The sequence below is a fragment of the Chelon labrosus genome (genome assembly GCF_963514085.1).
Source record: "Chelon labrosus genome assembly, chromosome: 2".
In the NCBI taxonomy this organism is placed as follows: Eukaryota; Metazoa; Chordata; class Actinopteri; order Mugiliformes; family Mugilidae; genus Chelon; species Chelon labrosus.
Window position 1 is genome coordinate 12,906,541 of NC_140338.1, and position 19,187 is coordinate 12,925,727.

The following is a 19,187-nucleotide window of genomic DNA, read 5'->3' on the forward strand; positions in this document are numbered from 1 at the left end:
AACTATACTCAGTCATATATCATTGACAATCTGTGTCTCCACCTTTCTGTTAAAAAGTAAATGAAGCAATGTTTGCCGCTGTTGTTTTTTTTTCTTATCCGTCACCTTCATCGATCCCACCGACTTGTCCACCTATCTATTTGTCCTTTCTCTCCGTCTCCTCATCCCTCATTCCTGGGGGCTCAGCAATTGTTCTTGTTATCGCTGAGGAGCGTACGAGGGGCGGGGGAGGGTGGGTGGGGGTGGGGGGGTTGTGTCAGTGTGTTTGACGATGAGACGGCTGGTGTGAAAAATGAGACAGGTGGTGGCAATTTATCAACACTCGAGCGGCGCGTGGCGGCATTCTGGCGGAGGGCGGCGAGGCGGCGCAAAACGCAATGCTGAGGGTTTTTCTGTGAGGGGCCAGGCGTGATGAAATGAATGCGGTTTCTCCTCCACTGCATCAGATAGACAGGAGGGAGGATGAAGGGAGAGAGAGAGAGAGATAAGAGAGAGGGGGGAGAGGGTCTTGCCTCTATCTTCAGAATTCCACATCAAGGATCAGCCTTTCTCCTTCAGAAACTCCCCCAGCATCATCCTCACCTCACTTCCTCCTCCTCCTCCTCCTCCTCTCATCCCAGGGAGTCAGTCTTTGCTCCACTAATGTGCATCGTACACTTACTTTTTTTGCTTTCCCCCTTTTCTCTTCCTTTTCCATGTGCAATTTGTATCTCTGTTGGCGTGGAAACAGATGACAGAATGCCGATAGAATTGGGAAATGAACAGGGAGAGAAACTCTTTCACAGGCCAGTGATGCCATGTCAACCCCCAACCCCACCCCCGTGCGCCCCACCCACCCTTTAACTTTCAAACCATCGCTTGATTTATCTCCCCCCAGATCATCTCCGCTTGCAACCCCCCCTAAATCAGCATGCACAAAACAAATCCCAGGCCACCCTCACACATCCTGACCTTTCTGCAATTTCTCTCCCTCCCTATCATCTCTTTTTTCCCAGTGCCCCACTTCAATGCATAAACACGCACATACACACTGACGGTGTACACGCACACACACACACACAAAGTTCCTCTACTATGCCAGGATAGCTTCGATGCCTGTGGTTGCCTCAGGCTCACTGTGCAACTCTCTCCACTGGGAGAATTGCAGGAGGGGAAACACGCATCAAGGCATCTCGGGGTCAAGTAATTAATAAAAGACAAGACACCAAAAAAATGCCAGAGAGTCGTGTAATTAAAACAATTTTGGGCGAAAGTCGCACTTCACTCAAAATTACCAACAACTCCATCTGTTAATATCTCCACAGTGTGCCAGCATTTTCATCCGAGCGCCAGATAAGGAAGGAGTCACCCAAAACAGATTAGAGGGAGCTAAATATATACAAATAAATTTTGATGAACCCGAGCCGGTGCGACTTGCACAAATGAGAGAAACAATACGTGCGGCTGAAATGAGGCCTAATGAGAAGAGGAAACAAGAGGTGGATGGAAGAAATGCTTACGGGGATTCTAAGAGAAAAAAAAAATATTCTTTTATAGTGCCAGCTTTAATTTCCCCAACAAACTGAACAGGGAGCATTTTCTGTGTTGTGTGTTTTTTTTTTAATACTTTCTGCACACACACACACCCACACACACACTTTCCACAACGGAAATGGAAACACAAATTATGGAAGAAAGAGCAATGATGCAGGGGCACATAAATTTAAAACAGTTTCAGTTTGGATTCAGGAGCGCTTGAGGAAAAAGAAAATACATATTCTAGCTACTGCTGCCTCACTGCAGTATGCTAATGCAGCACATAGAACAGGCTGACTGGACATTGCAGGAATTAATGGAGTCTCCAGATACTACTTGTGTTTTTTTACTTCTTCTGTTGGACGAGTGTTTGGTTTTACATTTGTCACGACAAGCTTCAACAACAAGAATGCACTCTTTGAAATTTTTAATAGCAGTATGGCGTTTGCTCTTGGAGACACAAGAAGCTTATTGTCACACATTTTTAGCTGTTTCATCCACCAGCAGAAACAGTATCAACATTATCTTCTTTTAGCTCCGCTTTTGGTTCTGCTTTGGTCTCCACCTGCGTTTAAACGTTCCTCTGTGTGCACTAGTTAATAGCTAACACTGCCATCCTGCAGTTTGGTGCGAGGCAGGTGTAATACACTCTGTTTATAAGAGCCTTATTTCTACAGATAGAGAAATTACACTGTAAAACTGTGGTCAGAACAACCAAAACACTATGCTGCAAAATGATTAAAAATGCTGCAAAATGCCAGTATGCAATGCTGATATAAAGGGAACTCCAGCGTTAACTGATGATTCTTTGTGGGTTTCTTACTAAATGCGACATCGATCACATTACACAGAGTCATCAAATATTGATTAGTTCTGCTTAAAGGATTATTCTGGGTCAATACAACCAAAATAGAAGCAGAAACGACGGCAATTGGACATGTAGGGTTTCTGAACTGAACTGTGTAGTTTATCCAGTTCAGTTCAATGAGGAATGAACCGACTTAAACATTGGGGAAATAAAACAACCCATTTACAAACGCATGGCTCAGCACAAGTGAGCTATAGCTCTTCAGGCCAAGAGTTAGCGGTCCAACTTCAGTTGAAGGACAGAGGACAACAATGTCCACATTTGAGACAGATGGTTTGAAAGAGGAGAAAAGAAAAGGAAGCCATCTATGTAAAACTTAAAAAAGAAACCTTCTCTGAACACGGGAGGTTGTTATGACCCGGCTCGAGGGCCACAACATAAAGTGGAGACACACAATGGAGTTACAAAAATAAGGGTTTATCTCATTAAAAAAGAAGCCAAAAAGGCGACAGGTGAGACATTGTGAGCTTCTGCAGCTGAAAAGTGGTCGTCTTAGGCCTCTTCAACAAGGCCCTTTGTTCAGTCTTCTCAGATGCGGCTGGTTGAGTGATAAAGCACCAGCCAAAGACACTTGCACAGCCACTGCAAGGCCAGTAGAGGTATTTCTGTGTTAAGTTGACGCTGAGGCTACAGCGACAACGCAGAGCCTAGCGCTGTAGCTGACGTGCATCTCCCCAGAAATGTAACTACGCACCGCGGCCACGCAGAGCGCAAAAGCTACGATTGGTCTGCTTGGAAGTAGCGTGTTTCCATTTTAGCATTTCCGGCTGCTTCTCCATCGCCGTTATTTTCGAATTGATTGTTTTGGATCAATAAAGAATCTGTAAGGTTAACTGAGGAGGTTTGGAGACACAGACATTTGTATGACTCGTGTTCGGTGAAATTTCACTGAAAGTTTCAGTAGCCATTGTTGAAAGTGAAGCAGGAAGTGGAAACAAAAATGAACTTGACTGGCAAAAAAGACAGCGGCGTTGTTACAGAGCAAGCCAGACTGACGAGCGCACAAGTGTAAATGGCTCGCACCGACGTAGGCTACGTGTGCGGGTTACGGCGTCTAGGCCCCGAAGAGGTATAAACTCCGCTTAAGGTTAACAACACAGTCCGAACATCTGCCCCCAAGAAGTTTCACCCTCATTCACATCTTGAGTCTGGGGTATCTGGATCAAAACTAATTCCTCCATTTACAGGTGAGTAGCTGGTTGTTTACAGATCCTTGATGTATGATTTTCAGGTGTGCAACACCCACAGATGTCCTTGATAAAAGCCAAACTTCCCACCACTCTTTTAGAAGTGAAGAAGCTGATGAAACCATATATCTCCAAGAAAATAAAAAATCAGACTATTTGCCCCGGTTTCATCTTGTTTTATGGATATAATATGACCTGGATGACTGGAACCTTCACAGACAGGGGTTTTCAATACAATGTAAGTCACTATTTGTGTCTATTATTACGGTGAAAGGTGAAAATAAAGCTTGGCTCAGACTACACCTTAGGTGAATGAGACATGGCAAAGAGTGAGGGTTTATTCTAACCGTCGGTTTAAGAGCAGATCTGTAAACACCTCACATTGACAGAGCAGAGCAGAGTCCAGACTGGATTTCTCCCCCTGCTGTCTGAGAGTAGCTGAATTAAAAAAAAATATATATATCCTTACGTGCACAAGAAAACTGCTCATTTGTCTCTTATCCAAATGCTCCCAGATCTCTACAAATAACTTTGGTGAGTACAGTACTATTATTAGCGGTATGACTTGTCTGCAAAGCTACCAAAATGAGACCCAAGGTGTCTCAAGACCCAGCATTAACCTTTAATAGTACAATGACAGAGGTCTCCTGCCCCTGTGGGGACGGTGTTTGTGTTTCTGTGAGAGAGAAAGGATGAGAGTGAAGAACAGAGATTGAAATTCAAAGACAAAACATCATTAAAGGTCTGTAGCCCAGTCACCCAAGCATGTTTTATTTACTGTCCCGTAGAGGACACAGGTGTCAGAAGTTTTGGCTGCACAGAGTCTGGGTTAGTCTGGAACTGACACACAACAGCCAGAGGCTACAGTCCTGCAGGACACAACTCGTCCACACACACTCACACGCTATGATTTAACACACTTTGGGATATTGTGTCGATGTGCTGCTCCATGAGGCTAAATTCACTCTGAAATAAGAAACAACATGAAGTTGCTCTTTTGAATTATTCCTTGAATTTTCCAGACAGATGTTGCCGCTACAGTCTTACTGGGTCTGATATGACTAGAAGTGGATAGCAACTAAGGATAGCAACTAACAAATTCCCACTTATTTCCACTGATCGTTTACAGTAAACAGGCGGCACAGTGGTGTGGTGGTTAGCACCACAGGAAGACGGTTCTGGGTTCAAATCCAGTGGCCGACTGGGGCCGTTATCCCTGTGTCTGTGTGGGTTCTCTCCGGGTACTCTGGCTTCCTCCCACTATCAAAGACATGCTGGTTAATTGGTTATTCTAAATTGGCCGTAGGTGTGAGTGTGAGTGTGAATGGTTGTCTGTCTGTCTGTGTTAGCCCTGCAATGGACTGGCGAGGTCCAGGGTGTAACCCGCCTCTCAAGAGCTGGGATAGGCTCCAGCCCCCCTGTGACCCAGAAAATGAATGAATTGACAGTAAACACGACATCTGCAGTGCTCAAATTACTTAATGTTTGTGTATAAATGAACAATTATGATTTAAAAACCTTTTAATATTTCAAATTTCTTTGTCCAAAACTTCTTAAACTGCATTAATTTCTAAAACTTTCACACAAGTGTAAATGTCTTAGTCCCTCCCGACTGATTTTGTAGACCTCAAACAACTTAATCCTTGCATGACGCGGCCTGAGCACAACAATTAATCAGCCCAAAGTGAGGTGGGACAGAGTGATGGTGTTTAAAAAATGTCAGGCCGACAGCGGGTGATGGACGGCGGAACTTGTGTTTCTGAAATGGAAAAAGAGGAAACATTACCTGCCACTGCAGCTCAGGCCTCCAGTTAATACTCACACTGAATAGTACCTCCAGCAACAAGCCGTGTCCTTGTAGCACTATAATTTTTTAATGAGTGCGGCTGCTCCCAACAGAGCTCATCGGCCCAACCTTGGGCCGAACGCCTCTCCAACATTCTCCATGACATTTCAGAAATGTTTTTGTAAAGGGCAGCAAAATTTGTGTAACAGCGTGAGGTTGACTGAACCAATCTCCATAATTGAAACTAGACTTAGACTATAGTCTTACGTTGGTGTTAAAATCCAGGACAATTAACCCTCGCAACACTTCAAAAAGCTTTAATGAAAGTTAGTGTTTAAGCAGGAGCTGTAGAATAAGACACAAATCTAATCACAACGTTCCAGCTGGAACATTTGATCGCCTGATTTCAAACTTTATTTCACTGACAAACAATCAAACAATGGCAAAAATGCTTATATTTATACTATATTAAATTGAAAAATTCCTGCTTTGAAATTTGTGAGATGCCACAAAGTGTTCTTCAAATTGACACTGCCAGTTGGAAACACTATATTTCTGATAAAAAGCTTAAGATGAGATAAAATCAGTACGTTTACAAGGTATGGAGGAGATTTTTTTTCAGTAGATGTGGGGGTAAAGCCTATTAGACAATAAAAGCAAAGCATTTCTTTGTTTGTCTTTTAACTGAAATGAACTTAAACCCAGGGGAATTGTTGACAGTTGCTTATTCACACATTCAGAAATGTGTAAATGACATTTATCTGGAGCTGATTCTTTCAGTTTCAAGTTGGTCTCTAGCAAGGAAACATTTGGTTATATAGCTGCTGTCTGTCTGCTGTTAGTGGTGGGATTCTTTACAGCTTCTAGTTGCAGCTAAAATGACCAAAAACTACAAGATAAAATTTGCCACAAAGCCCCATATATCCAAATTTGTCACTACCGGGAACCAAAATTAGCTTGGACGCCAGCCCGACTTCTGCATAATTCTTGCGGCGGAAGGTCGGTCTGTCGGGCCAATCAAATAATTTTCATCAGCTTTGACGGAGCAGTGACGGAGAGAAGAGGAGCAGCAACGTAGTCGCACGTCATCTGAGCGCCGTGGAGTTGAATTTGAGCTAAACCAAAAACAACAAGAGTAGCTGAATGTTTAAAGGGTAACTACTGTTTTTACAACCTGGACCTTATTTCTGGCATGAAATATGATCGTTTAACCACCCATATAACTTTGGTGTTATTTGCAGTCGTTACATCTGTGTATATCCATATAGTGGGAGTGACTGGGGCACCGAAACGCAGCCTCTAAATAACGCATTATCTGCCGTGAAACTCCTTCATTTCACCAATATTTTGTTTACCTGTAATTTGCTACTACTATTTTTTTGCAACATGGCTGAATATTTTTCCGATTCTGAGGTTGTGGATGACGACTTTGTTTATGATGGACGTCCTTACTGCTTTGAGCCAGAGTATACGGATGAGGAGCTCGTTGAAAGGAGGATGTGGAGGCAGAGAGAGGAACAGCTGGCCAAAGAACAACAAACCGCTGCGCATCTGCGAATAGATAACAGGTAACTCCAGACTCAACGGGGAATAGCACTAGCGTATCATAACAAAATATTGGTGAAATGAACAAGTTTCGCAGCAGATAATGCGTTATTTAGAGGCTGCGTTTCGGTGACCCAGTCATTCCCACTATATGGATATACGCAGATCTAAATATCTGAACGACTCCAAATGACACCAAAGTTATATGGGTGAGTAAACGATCATATTTTATGCCAGAAATAAGGTCCAGGTTGAAAAAAAAAAACTGTAGTTCCCCTTTAAGACGACTGAAACGACAAAGGTGTTCACGAAGCTATGGATGTTTCACTTAAAAAATTAGAGTAACAATCCAAAAAGGGATAAATAACTACTAGAAAAAGTAATGGCTGTCGTTTCAATTGTCACACCAACTATTCTATGTCAGTGAAGAGTAAAAACGTCGTTGTTCATTTTTCGCTTTTATCAAATGTTCTGCAGTCTCACCAGATATTTTCACTGAACATGCAAATAAAAGATGTGGATTGGACGCACATTCACTGCACTAAAACTATCCCTTATAACAACTTCATGAAAGATATCTCTGCTTGGACAGTTTTCCCATCTGATTCCAGTCTATATTTTCAGACTTGTATAGTCACAATACAATGCATTTCAGTTAGTTTTAGCTCCATGTTAGCTCCATGTATGTCCATATACAGTCCAGTCTTTCCCCAGTCTTTTGTCAGTACTGTTGCCCTTCATGTTTTTTATCCCTGAGTCTGTGTGCCTTCGTTTCACTTCCTGTTTTGGATTATCCTCTCTTTCTCTCTGTCGAAATTACAACCTTTTGTGGGATTTATGTTTTTTTGACCTGTGCTGCTTTACCTCTGAAGCGCCTTTAGTTCTCCCTGTACGTTAAACTGACTTTTCATTATTTCCTCCTCCTGCGTGTCTTGCCTTTGTGTCCTCCATTTTCACTGCTACATGTGACAATGACTGGTTTAGTTTTGATGAAGAAATAATACAAATGAAGCCGCAAAACTGCAGAAATAGAAGTGGAAGTCAAGGCAGAACCTTATTTTTTCAATAACAGAGCACTACCATCCATAAGGATCTGTAACGGTGCAATCCAGAAAAAAGCACCATATCGCTCCTCTCTCTAAACACTGATGAACTCTTATCCGCTTGCTCCGACTCTTTTCCTTGTCTCTGGCCATTGATTTCTTTTCACTGTCTTGCTCTCCCTCTCTCCCCTGTTGTTTCCCCCTCCGTTGGATCTCCTCATCTCCTCTCCTGCTGCTCTGTCTTTCATGTCTGTCTTTTCTCTCTGACAGAGACAGAAACTATTTTTCTTCCTTTGCCACCCGGGGACACAGAGTCCAGCCTGCTGTCGAGCTCCTCTCTGCCTGAGAAAATCTACTGGAGGGAGTTCATTCAGACAGCCGTGGTTTTGGCTGAATTTTTTTTATTTAGTTTTTTTCTAGAACATGCAAATCGTGTCTGAAAAGACAGACTTCCTTTTAACTATGGCTGTGTTTACTTGGACAATAGCATGACATTAACTATCGGAATAAAACTGCCTCCTGTAACCACTTCAATCAGAACCAATCAGAGGGAGTTTTCCGTCAGATGTAGAGGGGTGGGGGAAACCTTTCATAATCTGCTCAGCAGTAAAATCTGATCTCCTAATAACCATGTAAACTCTTGGTCTGATGGTTTCTCTCTGGCAGGAATAAATCAACAGCCTGGAAGCCAGACCAACTTGTGATGAAAGTTGTTCTGTATCGGCTGAAACGCGTCCAACAATCAAATCCGCATGACATGTTACCAAAGTCATGTTCTGATATTGAATCCGGCTATGCCAGGCTAATAAATCCACTCCTTCTGAGCATGTTTGCCCAACATGGGGTAAACAGAAGCGTTCCAGGAAGGACAGAAACACGGCGGTAGCAAAACAACCAGTTGTTCAAACAAGCCAGAATCCATGTGGACGACAACGTTGTAAACACAGAAAGATCTTGGTCAACTTCTTCTTCTTCTGCTCTGTTTCCAGTCGATTTTATGCTTCACAGCAGCAGAACCACCACAAACCTGCACAAGGTTTGGTTCTGTTTTTGCTTGTGTGGATTTCATTGCCGCCTTTTGTTCATTTGTTTGCACAATTAAAGTTTTATTGCAATACTGAACAAAAGTAATAATGCTTTTGTAACAGAATAACTTCACAAAATGAGACAATTATTAGACTTCTCATAAAAACATTGAATGCAAAAGGGCTTCTCAACACACAAACCGTATGTATTTGCTGTGCTGGGCTAAGATATTAAGCTATAAACGAGGCTAAATAAAGAGCCGCTCAGGAGCAGAGAGAGCCGGCTCTTCTTTGGGAACTGTGGCAAAAGAGCCGGCTCTCAGAAAAGAGTCGAACTGCCCATCACTTCACGAACTCTGCCGTCCACGATACAAGGTGCAGAGAATTGTAAATGCGCGACCATGTAGAGACAGAAATGACATGCTGTGGCGTAAATAAGATAAATAATATAAAATATAAAAAACAAGCCAAACTAACTGCTACTGGAATGATGTGCCCAAATTTGAAAGCTGTTCACAGCTGAATTGCATTGTGGGTGATGCAGGTTACCACGGTTACAACAAGGAAGAAGAATTCCTCAAATTAAAAAAACTCGATCGATTTTCTTTCTTTGTCAGCCGCGAAATAAAAATTGTGTGTCTTTTGTAAAATCTTTTACGTATTATTTAAGATCTTGAACAAATGTTAAATGATCACATGGTGCTGCTATCTGCCCACAGTTTAATTAGACCACCTTTAATCTGTGGCCTCGGTACATCACACAGTAAAACCCTACCTAATTACTCGTGTATCCACCAAATGTTCAGCAATCCATACACACAAACGACACTCCTGCTACACTGTTAATGAAGGCATCACTTGGTGCTCGGGAGCGGTGTGCGTCCAATCGAATGTGTCTGTAGCCTGTTGAGTGAGTTTGAGGGGAAAGCTCGGTTAAGGCCTAGAGGAACCGGCTACAGCCCTGCCTGCTCAGCACAAAGCCTCTCTCCCTGTCTCAGTCTCTTTGTAGAGAGGCTGATCAAAGTGCAGCGCGCGCTCAGAGGATTCACAACGTCAGGGAGCGTCTGAGCGGATGAGCGCGGACATCACATTATACTTCCCAGTGGGATACCGATGGATGAGAGTGCACACATCCCTGTGTGCGCTGGTGTGAGCCCACGTGAGCATCTGCACTTCGGTCCTGAAGGTTAGATTCCACGCACGACTGAAAACACTCGTGTTTGGAGGGTGAATGATGAGATTCTGAAGCATCTGAGTGTTAACGGCCTGCAGCTTTGATGGGTAATGAGGAGGGGAGGGTCAAATTCAGCAGCACTGCCTGTTATTTCAGATGAGAATCACAGGATCAAAGGCTTTTTTCTCTCCTCATTCTTCCTTCCCTCTCGCTGCCTGTGCGTCTCTGCTTAACCTCGGGCGTCCTTGGCTCACCTCGGCCTCATCCACTACCCTCTGAAAATGCAGAGAACCTGTCACGGGCTCTTAAACTCTAAACTCTTCCCCCTCTGCTGCGGCAGTGTGGAGTTGTTTACTGTCACCGAAACAGAACAAGTGCAAGCTGCAGGGCTGCTGCTCTGCAACTGACCTCTGACCTTCCTACCTCCCTGCTGATGAAGGATAAAGCCAAAAAAAAAAAAAAACATATCAGGACCTGTGCAGACTACAAATGTTTAAAAACCTCTGTCCCTCCTGTGATGGAGCTAATTAGGCAGCGAGAAAAATAATTATCCGCAAAATTCAGAAACTGTTTTCATTTCAGACACCTCCGCCTTGTGTTTATCCTCCTCTACAGTAAATTAACTTAGTTTAGGCAGCATATTAGATCAGAGTGATTCTGATTTCTACCAACAAGCCGGGATTTACTTTAGGATTTGAGGAGATTCCTTGATCAGTCACTTGCTGCGACTTTTAAGCCTATTTTAATCACTCCACTGCACTTGAGAGTTTATAGGCGTGAGTGTGTGTGTGAAAACACAGCGCGTTGAATATTTTGTCACTTACCTCATTCTCCGAGTCACATATTTGCAGTTGGGAAGCGTACGCGGAGGTATTCTCTGGAGCGGCAGTCGGCCTGTAGAAGAGGAGAGGGGAGGAAGAGTGGGCCCATATTTAACAGGTTGTCACAAACTGTTTTAATTTTCTCTCAGGCGCGATCAGAGGTGAGCAGGAACACTCTCGCGCACACGCTGAACACGTTCGCCTGAAGTCTGAAATTAAAACGAAGCGTCTCGCTGCTGACTTTACGCAGAACAAACTCCTCTGTTTGCTGCCAAATCTGACAAACAACGCGAGTCACTGTTTGAAGCGGCTGGCTGTTTGCGCACACGTTTCTGAGGCAGTCTTCATCTAAACATCATTAGATGGTAGAAATTGCTCAGCTTAACTGCTTTAATAACTGAACTTTAAAGAACGTAGCACTGAAGGAAGTCTTGTCCCTTCTCGTCCCTGTACAGCCACTCCTCAACCTCCATTTTGGCGCACCGCTGCGCTGGGTTCAGATGTTTTTACGATCCGCTGTAAGATCTCAAGGTTGGACAGAGTGATCGCTGGCTTGTCCACTTTGCGTCTACTGCATAAATGATTGATAGGGTTGAGTCGCTTCACCGCTCAGACTCGGAGCCCAACAAAATGCGATGCACTGGCGTCCTGCAATCACCACACTTGCACGATAAACATTTTCTCTTAGTGTCTGCAACAGTAATTAGGTAGAGTGAAGTTTACTCAGTGTTACACAATGAAGAATATTTGCAGGATTATGAAACTGAAAGTTCTTGATAAAAGAAAATGAAGGAGAGATGATGTGAACTGAGGAGCCTCGGACAGGAACTGCTTTCCTTCGGCCAGTTTTTGGCAAGGCTGGAATGCAGAGGTGAACAGATGTGCACGGCTGGCTCTCTGCAGGGCCTTTAGGTACATCCAGGCCCCACACACACAACCCAAGCAAAGTAATGGCTTTGGTCCAGTGGCCTGGGGCAGGTCTTTATCCTCCAACCCCTTCCAAAGGCCCTTAAGCCCTGCAGCTATGCCCAGTCTGCTCAACCCAGTCGTCCTTTCTATATCCATCCTTCCTCTTCCAAATCTTTTTTATAATTCTCCTTCTCCCTGGAATTCACCCTGCCTCGCTTTCTTTTTTTTTTCAAGCCAAATCCCTTTTATCACTCTTATCATACTTTTTCCTCCAGATCTCCGCCCCATCCCACCTCTCTCTCATCTTCCCTCTCCACCTCTTTCCCTCCCTCGTATATCCACCCCGGGGTTGCTCTCACGTCTCTTTCCAGCTCTCCTCCAGTCTCTCTGTGGAGGGCCACAGTCCAGTGGCTACAGCACCAGAATGTCAGACAGCCATATATTAACATTTAGACAGCCTCGGGGCCCGAAGGGGAGCTCCGCTTTAAATCAGTCACATCCTCTCTGCACATTCAGGAAAGTTGAACAATCCGACTTCATACAGCTGGCACCAGCGGAGCTCCGGTGTCAATCTTCACGGGTATTTTACCCTGTCAGTTGTCCAACGTGACTGTTTTACGCCCGTGTAGGCTTCTCTTTTTCTCTGTTTCTCCTCTAAGGCTTGTCTGTTCCCTTAAAATTTGACGAAACTCATTGTGTTGCGTTGCCGTCAGTGTCAAGTCAATGAGACAATGCAGCTGCTCTACAGAGGAAGGCTGTGTCTACCCATCCCATCAGTGTGCCTAGTCCAAGCAGCTATTGGTAATCTTGTTTAACTTGTTAATAGTTTTTCAAAGCCCAGAATGACATTTAAAGTCTATTTTGTCCAACCAACAGGCCAAAAGCCAACAATTCTCCATTTATACACATACAGTAAAAGAAATCTGACAACTGAGAGGTATTCACAACCTCATGAGTGTACATTTTCTTTAAGAGGTCACGTGTTGTTTGCCGAGTTTCCTTCGTAATATAATAATATCTCTGCAGAACATTTTCATTTTCCCAACAGCCTCATTCTCTTTTTCATTATTAATTTCCTGCATTAGATTACCCGGTCATTACCTTGTTAACCGTTATCCTCTGTGGTCTCAAGACACCAACGGTTGCCTAGAAGTGGTGTTTCTGGTTTCGAACACCAAGCATTTTGTGCACGCCACGCCCCATGTCATAACCATGAGCTCACAAGTTAGATTTGAAGGCAGCACTAGACTCTTAGAACATGCCGCACAAATATTCAGTTCAAATATAAATGTACGATATAAATATTGATTATTATTATTAGATGCATTAATATCACGTTATTGCAAATTTTTAGGGCACGATTTTGTTGACTGCCCCTTGGTTTGGGAGATCAGGAAGTGATCATAGGAGCAGTACCGCTGTGGAAAGCAAACAGAATTTGAAGTGCAGCGGTAGTAAATATTTCCATCCTGCAGGGGGCCGTAATACGCCTTGTAGTGTCAAAAACTGCCAAAATGCCCTAAAGAAGCAGAAGAAGAAAACTAGTAGAACTGGATAAAGAAACAGGTCTACTGAGCAGCAAGTTCAGCTTCTTGCCAGATGGTTCTTTCAACAAGAACTTAAGTCATCTGCATTTACTTAACTTAGTTATAAGCAGAGCAGGGAGCTGAGATGTTGATGGGAGTAATATGAACTTGAAAAACATCCCTTACCGATACATTTAAACAGACATACAGTAACAAATCTGCGATTAATTTGCATTAACGCCCGGTAAGTATGGAAACCACGCGATTAATCGAGATAAAATATCTTAATCTATTGATAACCCCAATTATTATATACAGACGATACATCAAAAAAGATTATCTCTAAAAATGGATGAACCATTGTAGGTTACATGGTTTTATCTTGGCCGCCTAAAAAACAATACAGTAACTTATTGACTGTTTGAGCTCACTAATCAATATTTTGATGAGTAAAAACAACCAATCTGACATGTGATAAAAATTATTACCAAATTTACACACTTTTAGGTCTGTCTATTTTGGTTTGTGGTTGAACTCTGCTCTGATCAACATCAGTTCCTAAAGGAACAGGTAGCTGCTTTTACTTTCCCTAAATAACAGGGAGGTAAATGACTGGCTCCAAATAGTTTGATCTGCCAGTGGTATGTTTTTTGTTTGGCACTGCCCATTGCAGAATAGTGACATGAAAATCATGTCTAAACAGAGGGCAGAGGGCAAGCATAGTTTCATTTCATGAACAAAGTGCTCGTTGTAATGTTCTTGTAATGTATATAAAGAATCCTGAATCTTGAATATTTAACACTGGCACCACACAGAAAGGCTTTATTACAGATTTATCCTTTACGATTCAAGACGCAAGGTTTACCTTATAGTCGTTTCTCATAGCGCCTCTCATTTGCACATAAATAAAAAGATAAAGTAGACAAAACTACCATAATAAAATGCTTCTTCTACAAATGGTTTCTCATTTCAGCTGTTTAAGATGATGACAGACAGATTGTTGCTATGGCTAGCTCTCAGCTTACAACAAGCCCGAACGTCATCTCCCAGTGAATTTGATCTGGAATCAATAAAGGGACCGATCGATCCCTTCTCAATAAGCTTTGATGCACTGACAGGATGCTAGCTGCGCAGCACCAAACAGCAAAAAGAGGGGTTAGCTTGTTGGTTAGTGAATAACTAGCAACTACCTCTGAGAAGCAGGACGACTCAGGATTTGGTGGAGACCAAAATGGAGCTCACAGGAGCGTGACTATTCATTCATTCATCTTCTGTAACCGCTTGTTCCTGTTAAGGGCCTCGGGGTCTGTTGGAGCCTATCCCAGCTGCTATCGGGCGAGAGGCGGGGTACACCCTGGACAGGTCGCCAGACTATCGCAGGGCTAATACAGAGAGACAGACAACCATTCACACTCACACCTACGGCCAATCACCAATTAACCTAACAAGCATGTCTTTGGACGGTGGGAGGAAGCCGGAGTACCTGGCGAGAACCCACGCAGACACAGACAAACATGCAAACTCCCTGGCCCAGTCGGCCTATGGATTCGAACCCGGGACCTTCTTGCTGTGAGGCATCAGTGCTAACCACCTCGTACCTTCACACTCACACCTACGGCCAATTTGGAGCGTGACCAGTGGATTTAAATTAGCCATGACAACCAGAACCACAATGAAGGAACACATTGAGTATCACGACTAAATAATGGGTTGTCGACCTTTCAGATAGTTCTGGGTGAAAGAACCGTGAGTCACTGCAGCTGTAAATGTGGAGTATGTCCTTTTGTTTTATTAAGTGGTGTCTGTGAATTCAAAACTGGCCTTTCACTAATATGCAAATGTGCTGCTGTCTTCAGCAGATTTTACACTTTGCTTAACGATACATTCCTGATCTCACAGGACTAATGAAGACAAATAATGATAAAATGAATAAATCCAAAGCTCGTAATTTATTCCTAAACTCAAAACTCAACACATGCAAGAAAACGGAAGGGAAACACACATAGCAGTGGAAGTGTGTTCCCTCACACGTTAGTCTGCAGTGTTTGTGTAACTAGAAGACACAGAAAAGAGAGACGTATTATTATTCAGCGCCGGGACACTGGAGCATAGAAAAGGGTGGAGCACAGTCATGGTGTGAAATCGCTGTAAGGACAATTCTTGGTAGTTAGCAGGTCTCAGCGGCCTCACCGAGTCTGCCGCTTTCTCGTCACTGTTGTCAGCCCCCGTTTGTGTGCATGTGTGCCCTGTTTGTGTTACTGCGGAGGTGACAGCGACCAAAAATACACCGGCTCTGCGGGCCTGAATTATTCAGAGAGGGGAGACGGAGCAGCGGGTGGTGGAGATGGATAGACGGGTGGATGAAGGAGAGACAGTGGCTGAAAAGAGATGCGCAGTACAGTGGGGATGAACAAAAGCCGGTGAGAAAAAGGGGCGCGAGACAAAGTTGAAAAAGTGGAGAGTCATCAAAAAGGAAGACGCACAAGCTGTGGTGACACATGAGAGGACACACACACACACACACACAGGAAAACATACAGGTACAATGTGTTATGGTCTGACAAGGAGGAGGAAGAAGCTCTTACGTCTGAAGACTGCAGCACTAAAACAAACAAACAAAAAAAAACAATAAAACCAGAAACCTTTGCTTCTTATACACAAATATATCCCGCGCCTCAATAACTGCACACAAAACGTGCGTCAGCAATATCTTCCCATCAAACACACGCTGCACATCTCCTCCATCTCTTTTATTCTATACACGCAGGCATCACTCACATTGAAATTCCATCTCTTTCTGCAATCTACCAGCACGGCTGTGGAGCCTTCCCCGGCTCGGGGAGGGACGCACAGAGACCCAAAATGGACACTGAAGCGTGGAGACACATTTAGCACTGAAACTGTACTCATCCTATATCCAAAAGAGCCCGACGGGACTGTGAGAGGTTTTTAGGCGTTTCAGTGTGGCCATGCATAAAGTACAGTGCTCTGCAGGAATAGACAAAAACCTTCCAGGGCACACGTTTGGCAGGAAGTCAAGCAAACTTTAGACTACAGTGTGACTTTGTACAGCCGTGCAGGAGCTGATCTTACAGCGCTGAAACCGGGGAAGCACAGAGAGCCAGCCGGCAGTGTACAGGTGACTGCCGGAGAGAGAGAACGTAATTAGCGACTTCCGCTCTGCAGAAAGCACTCAGACAGAAAGGAGAGGCCTGCAAATAGGCTGTTACTGTACATCTTAGCCAGCTCCTCAGAGTCCCATTACCAGCGGATGTCTTCCCATCAGCGTGTGGAGGAGGAGGAGGAGGAGGAGGAGGAGGGACTGGGGGAGTAATGGATTTTAACCCCTTAAAGTGTGAGATAGGTTTATGAAATTCCCACCTGAAAAAAGGTTTAAAAAAAACACATCCGCAACGTCAGTCGGTAACACCTCCGAATCGGTGAGGCAAAAAAAATGAATTCAGTCAGATGGATCAGAGACGCTGATCAATTTTAGTCAAAGTTGTACCAGACGGCCTATTCGCTGAATGTGCAGCCTCCCAAAAAGGTTTGCTTTTTAATAAGAGACACGATCAGGAGCATCAGATCTGCAGGAAATATAACAGCATGACCCTTTCTCTCAGGTTTTAATCACAGTTGATTCAGAAGTTTTTTCTACGTTTTCTAGAGTTGTTCACCTTAACTTGACTTGGTTATTAGGAGATAATGTTTTCCTACAGAACAGATTATCAAAGGTTTCCACCACTCCTCCCAATCTGACTGAAAACTCCTTATGATCAGGTCAGTCTGCTCTGATTAAGGAGGTTTGTTGCCCCCGATACATATTAACCTGATAATTAGTGGAATCCGTGTAAAAGCAGCTATTGACTCAGTTGAATCACTGTATATGCTTTTATTAAAAGGCATTATTACATTATTAAGCTCAAACTGTGCGGAATACATTAGGTTAAGAACAGACCTTTCCCTTTCCCTTTAATTTCTTCTTTATCGCGAACTGATTTATTGAAAAGATGAATCAATTATTAATTTAGTTTGACAGAAAAAAATATTTTCGTGATTAGCTCCCGCTTATCAGACCTGAACCTACAGTTTTTTATTGTTTTATATTATTTTAACTTAAATGCATTTTAGTTTTTGTAGTGCCTGCTTTCACCTCATAGCTGGCTGACATGACGAATGGAGTGATTAAATGGCAGATGCAATAATGGACCACACTCATTAAATGATAAACGCTGGTCATTTATTTTCATTGACCTACTGTTTTCTCTAACTCCTTGACATTTGCTGAGTCCGGAGTGGTATAAATGTCCCTGCTCTGCGTGGTGAAATAATAATATAATTTGTCCGAACTTTCAGTTTCTGCTTTTGTGACCGCCGTCAGTGGGTTTAATGGATTCCTTTAAGACCATGTGCACCTCATGAGCTGAACGTGTTTGTTTGCTGTGCTTCATTTACGAGCTGACCTTCATGTATTGATTAAGATTCTTTTGACGCTGAGTCAAGCTGTTATCCTTGCAGATGTTTTACCGCAGTTTTTAAAGGACATTTCTCTGCAAAATCAAACTATAGTGACGGTCTCTAAACTTTAACTTCAGTTACCACCAAATGACACATTTTTAAAGAAGTTACTTGAAACCAGGAATTAAATCGTTTCTTCAACAGGATCCATGATCATGTATGTGCACTCACACCGGCAGACGTTTCTCCTGCTCCTTCTTCCTTCCTTCCTTCTTTCTTTTCAACAGTCAGTTAAAAGCCTTAATGGACAGCGGTGGACAACTGAAACCTAATTTACTTTGAGCTGACGTTCCTTGACAGACACGCTGGTATCTGTCTGGCCTGAATGTTTGTCTGATAGATAAACTGCTAAAAAAAAAACAAAAAAACCAATGGACTATAAATAAAGATGGACAACATGACTGCTACTCAAAAGTAAAGCCAAAGCAAGTAGAGCTCCCCCTGGTGTCTGGCTGCAGTATAGGTCATAAACTCCACCTCCTCCGTGTTAGTGGATGGGACTTGGGCAAAACTAAAACACTAAAGCACACTTTTTTCCCAAGGAAAAAAAAAATGCGTTTCTGTCATTTTAGGTAGTTTTAGTCAAAGTTGTACCATTCGCTGAATGTGCAGCTTCCCAAACATGCCCACCAGGTTTGCTTTTTAATAAGAGCCACGATCAGGAGCATCAATTCTGCAGTTAATTTAATACTGATGTAGTCCTAGTCCTACACTTAGCCGCTACCGGCTAATAGTGGGCTTGAAGCCACGTGACTCAGTTTAAAGAAACAAATAAACCAATAGTCCGTTTTCCGTGATTTACTTAAAATGTCCTTCTACTTCTCACGACGGTGCTTTTGGTTATAATGAAAACAAGTAGTTCAAAAAATAAACTCGAGCACAGTCGAAAATTGTTAGGCTCCTTCCACTTCAGCAAACAAACACATAATTAACCCAAACTTAAACACCTGAAGCCACATTCAGTCCGCATGTTATTCAACCACTGCATGACATTTCGCTGCCCCCTGGTGGCGCGGAGGAAAACAACCCTCTTACAAAGAATATGTGGCTCTTACAACTGATGTATGTTCAAGTTTCAAAGTTTTTAAGTAACATGAAGGTATAGAAACAGGATGTGACCTCAGGATGACTACCAGCTGCTAACTGGTGGAGGTACAGCAGAGCGTAGTATTAAACGAAAACACGAGTGGGTCTGGCGGAAGTGTGGGCAGGTCGTCGATATCGCGGCTCCACGTGCGAGCTGTACTGCACAGACTCCGCCTCCAAACCT

The 19,187-nt window shown here is 43.3% G+C and overlaps 1 protein-coding gene across 1 annotated transcript in view; it reads right to left on the reverse strand.

Moving 5' to 3' along the window:
* Window positions 1-19,187, reverse strand: part of LOC311508600 (endonuclease V-like) — a 61,097-nt gene that overhangs the window by 19,921 nt on the left and 21,989 nt on the right. Inside the window, exon 8 of the mRNA XM_084573433.1 lies at window positions 10,968-11,037. Within this exon, the coding sequence (XP_084429559.1) occupies window positions 10,981-11,037 (57 nt within the window). The 3' untranslated portion in view covers window positions 10,968-10,980. The remainder of the gene's footprint in view (window positions 1-10,967; window positions 11,038-19,187) is intronic.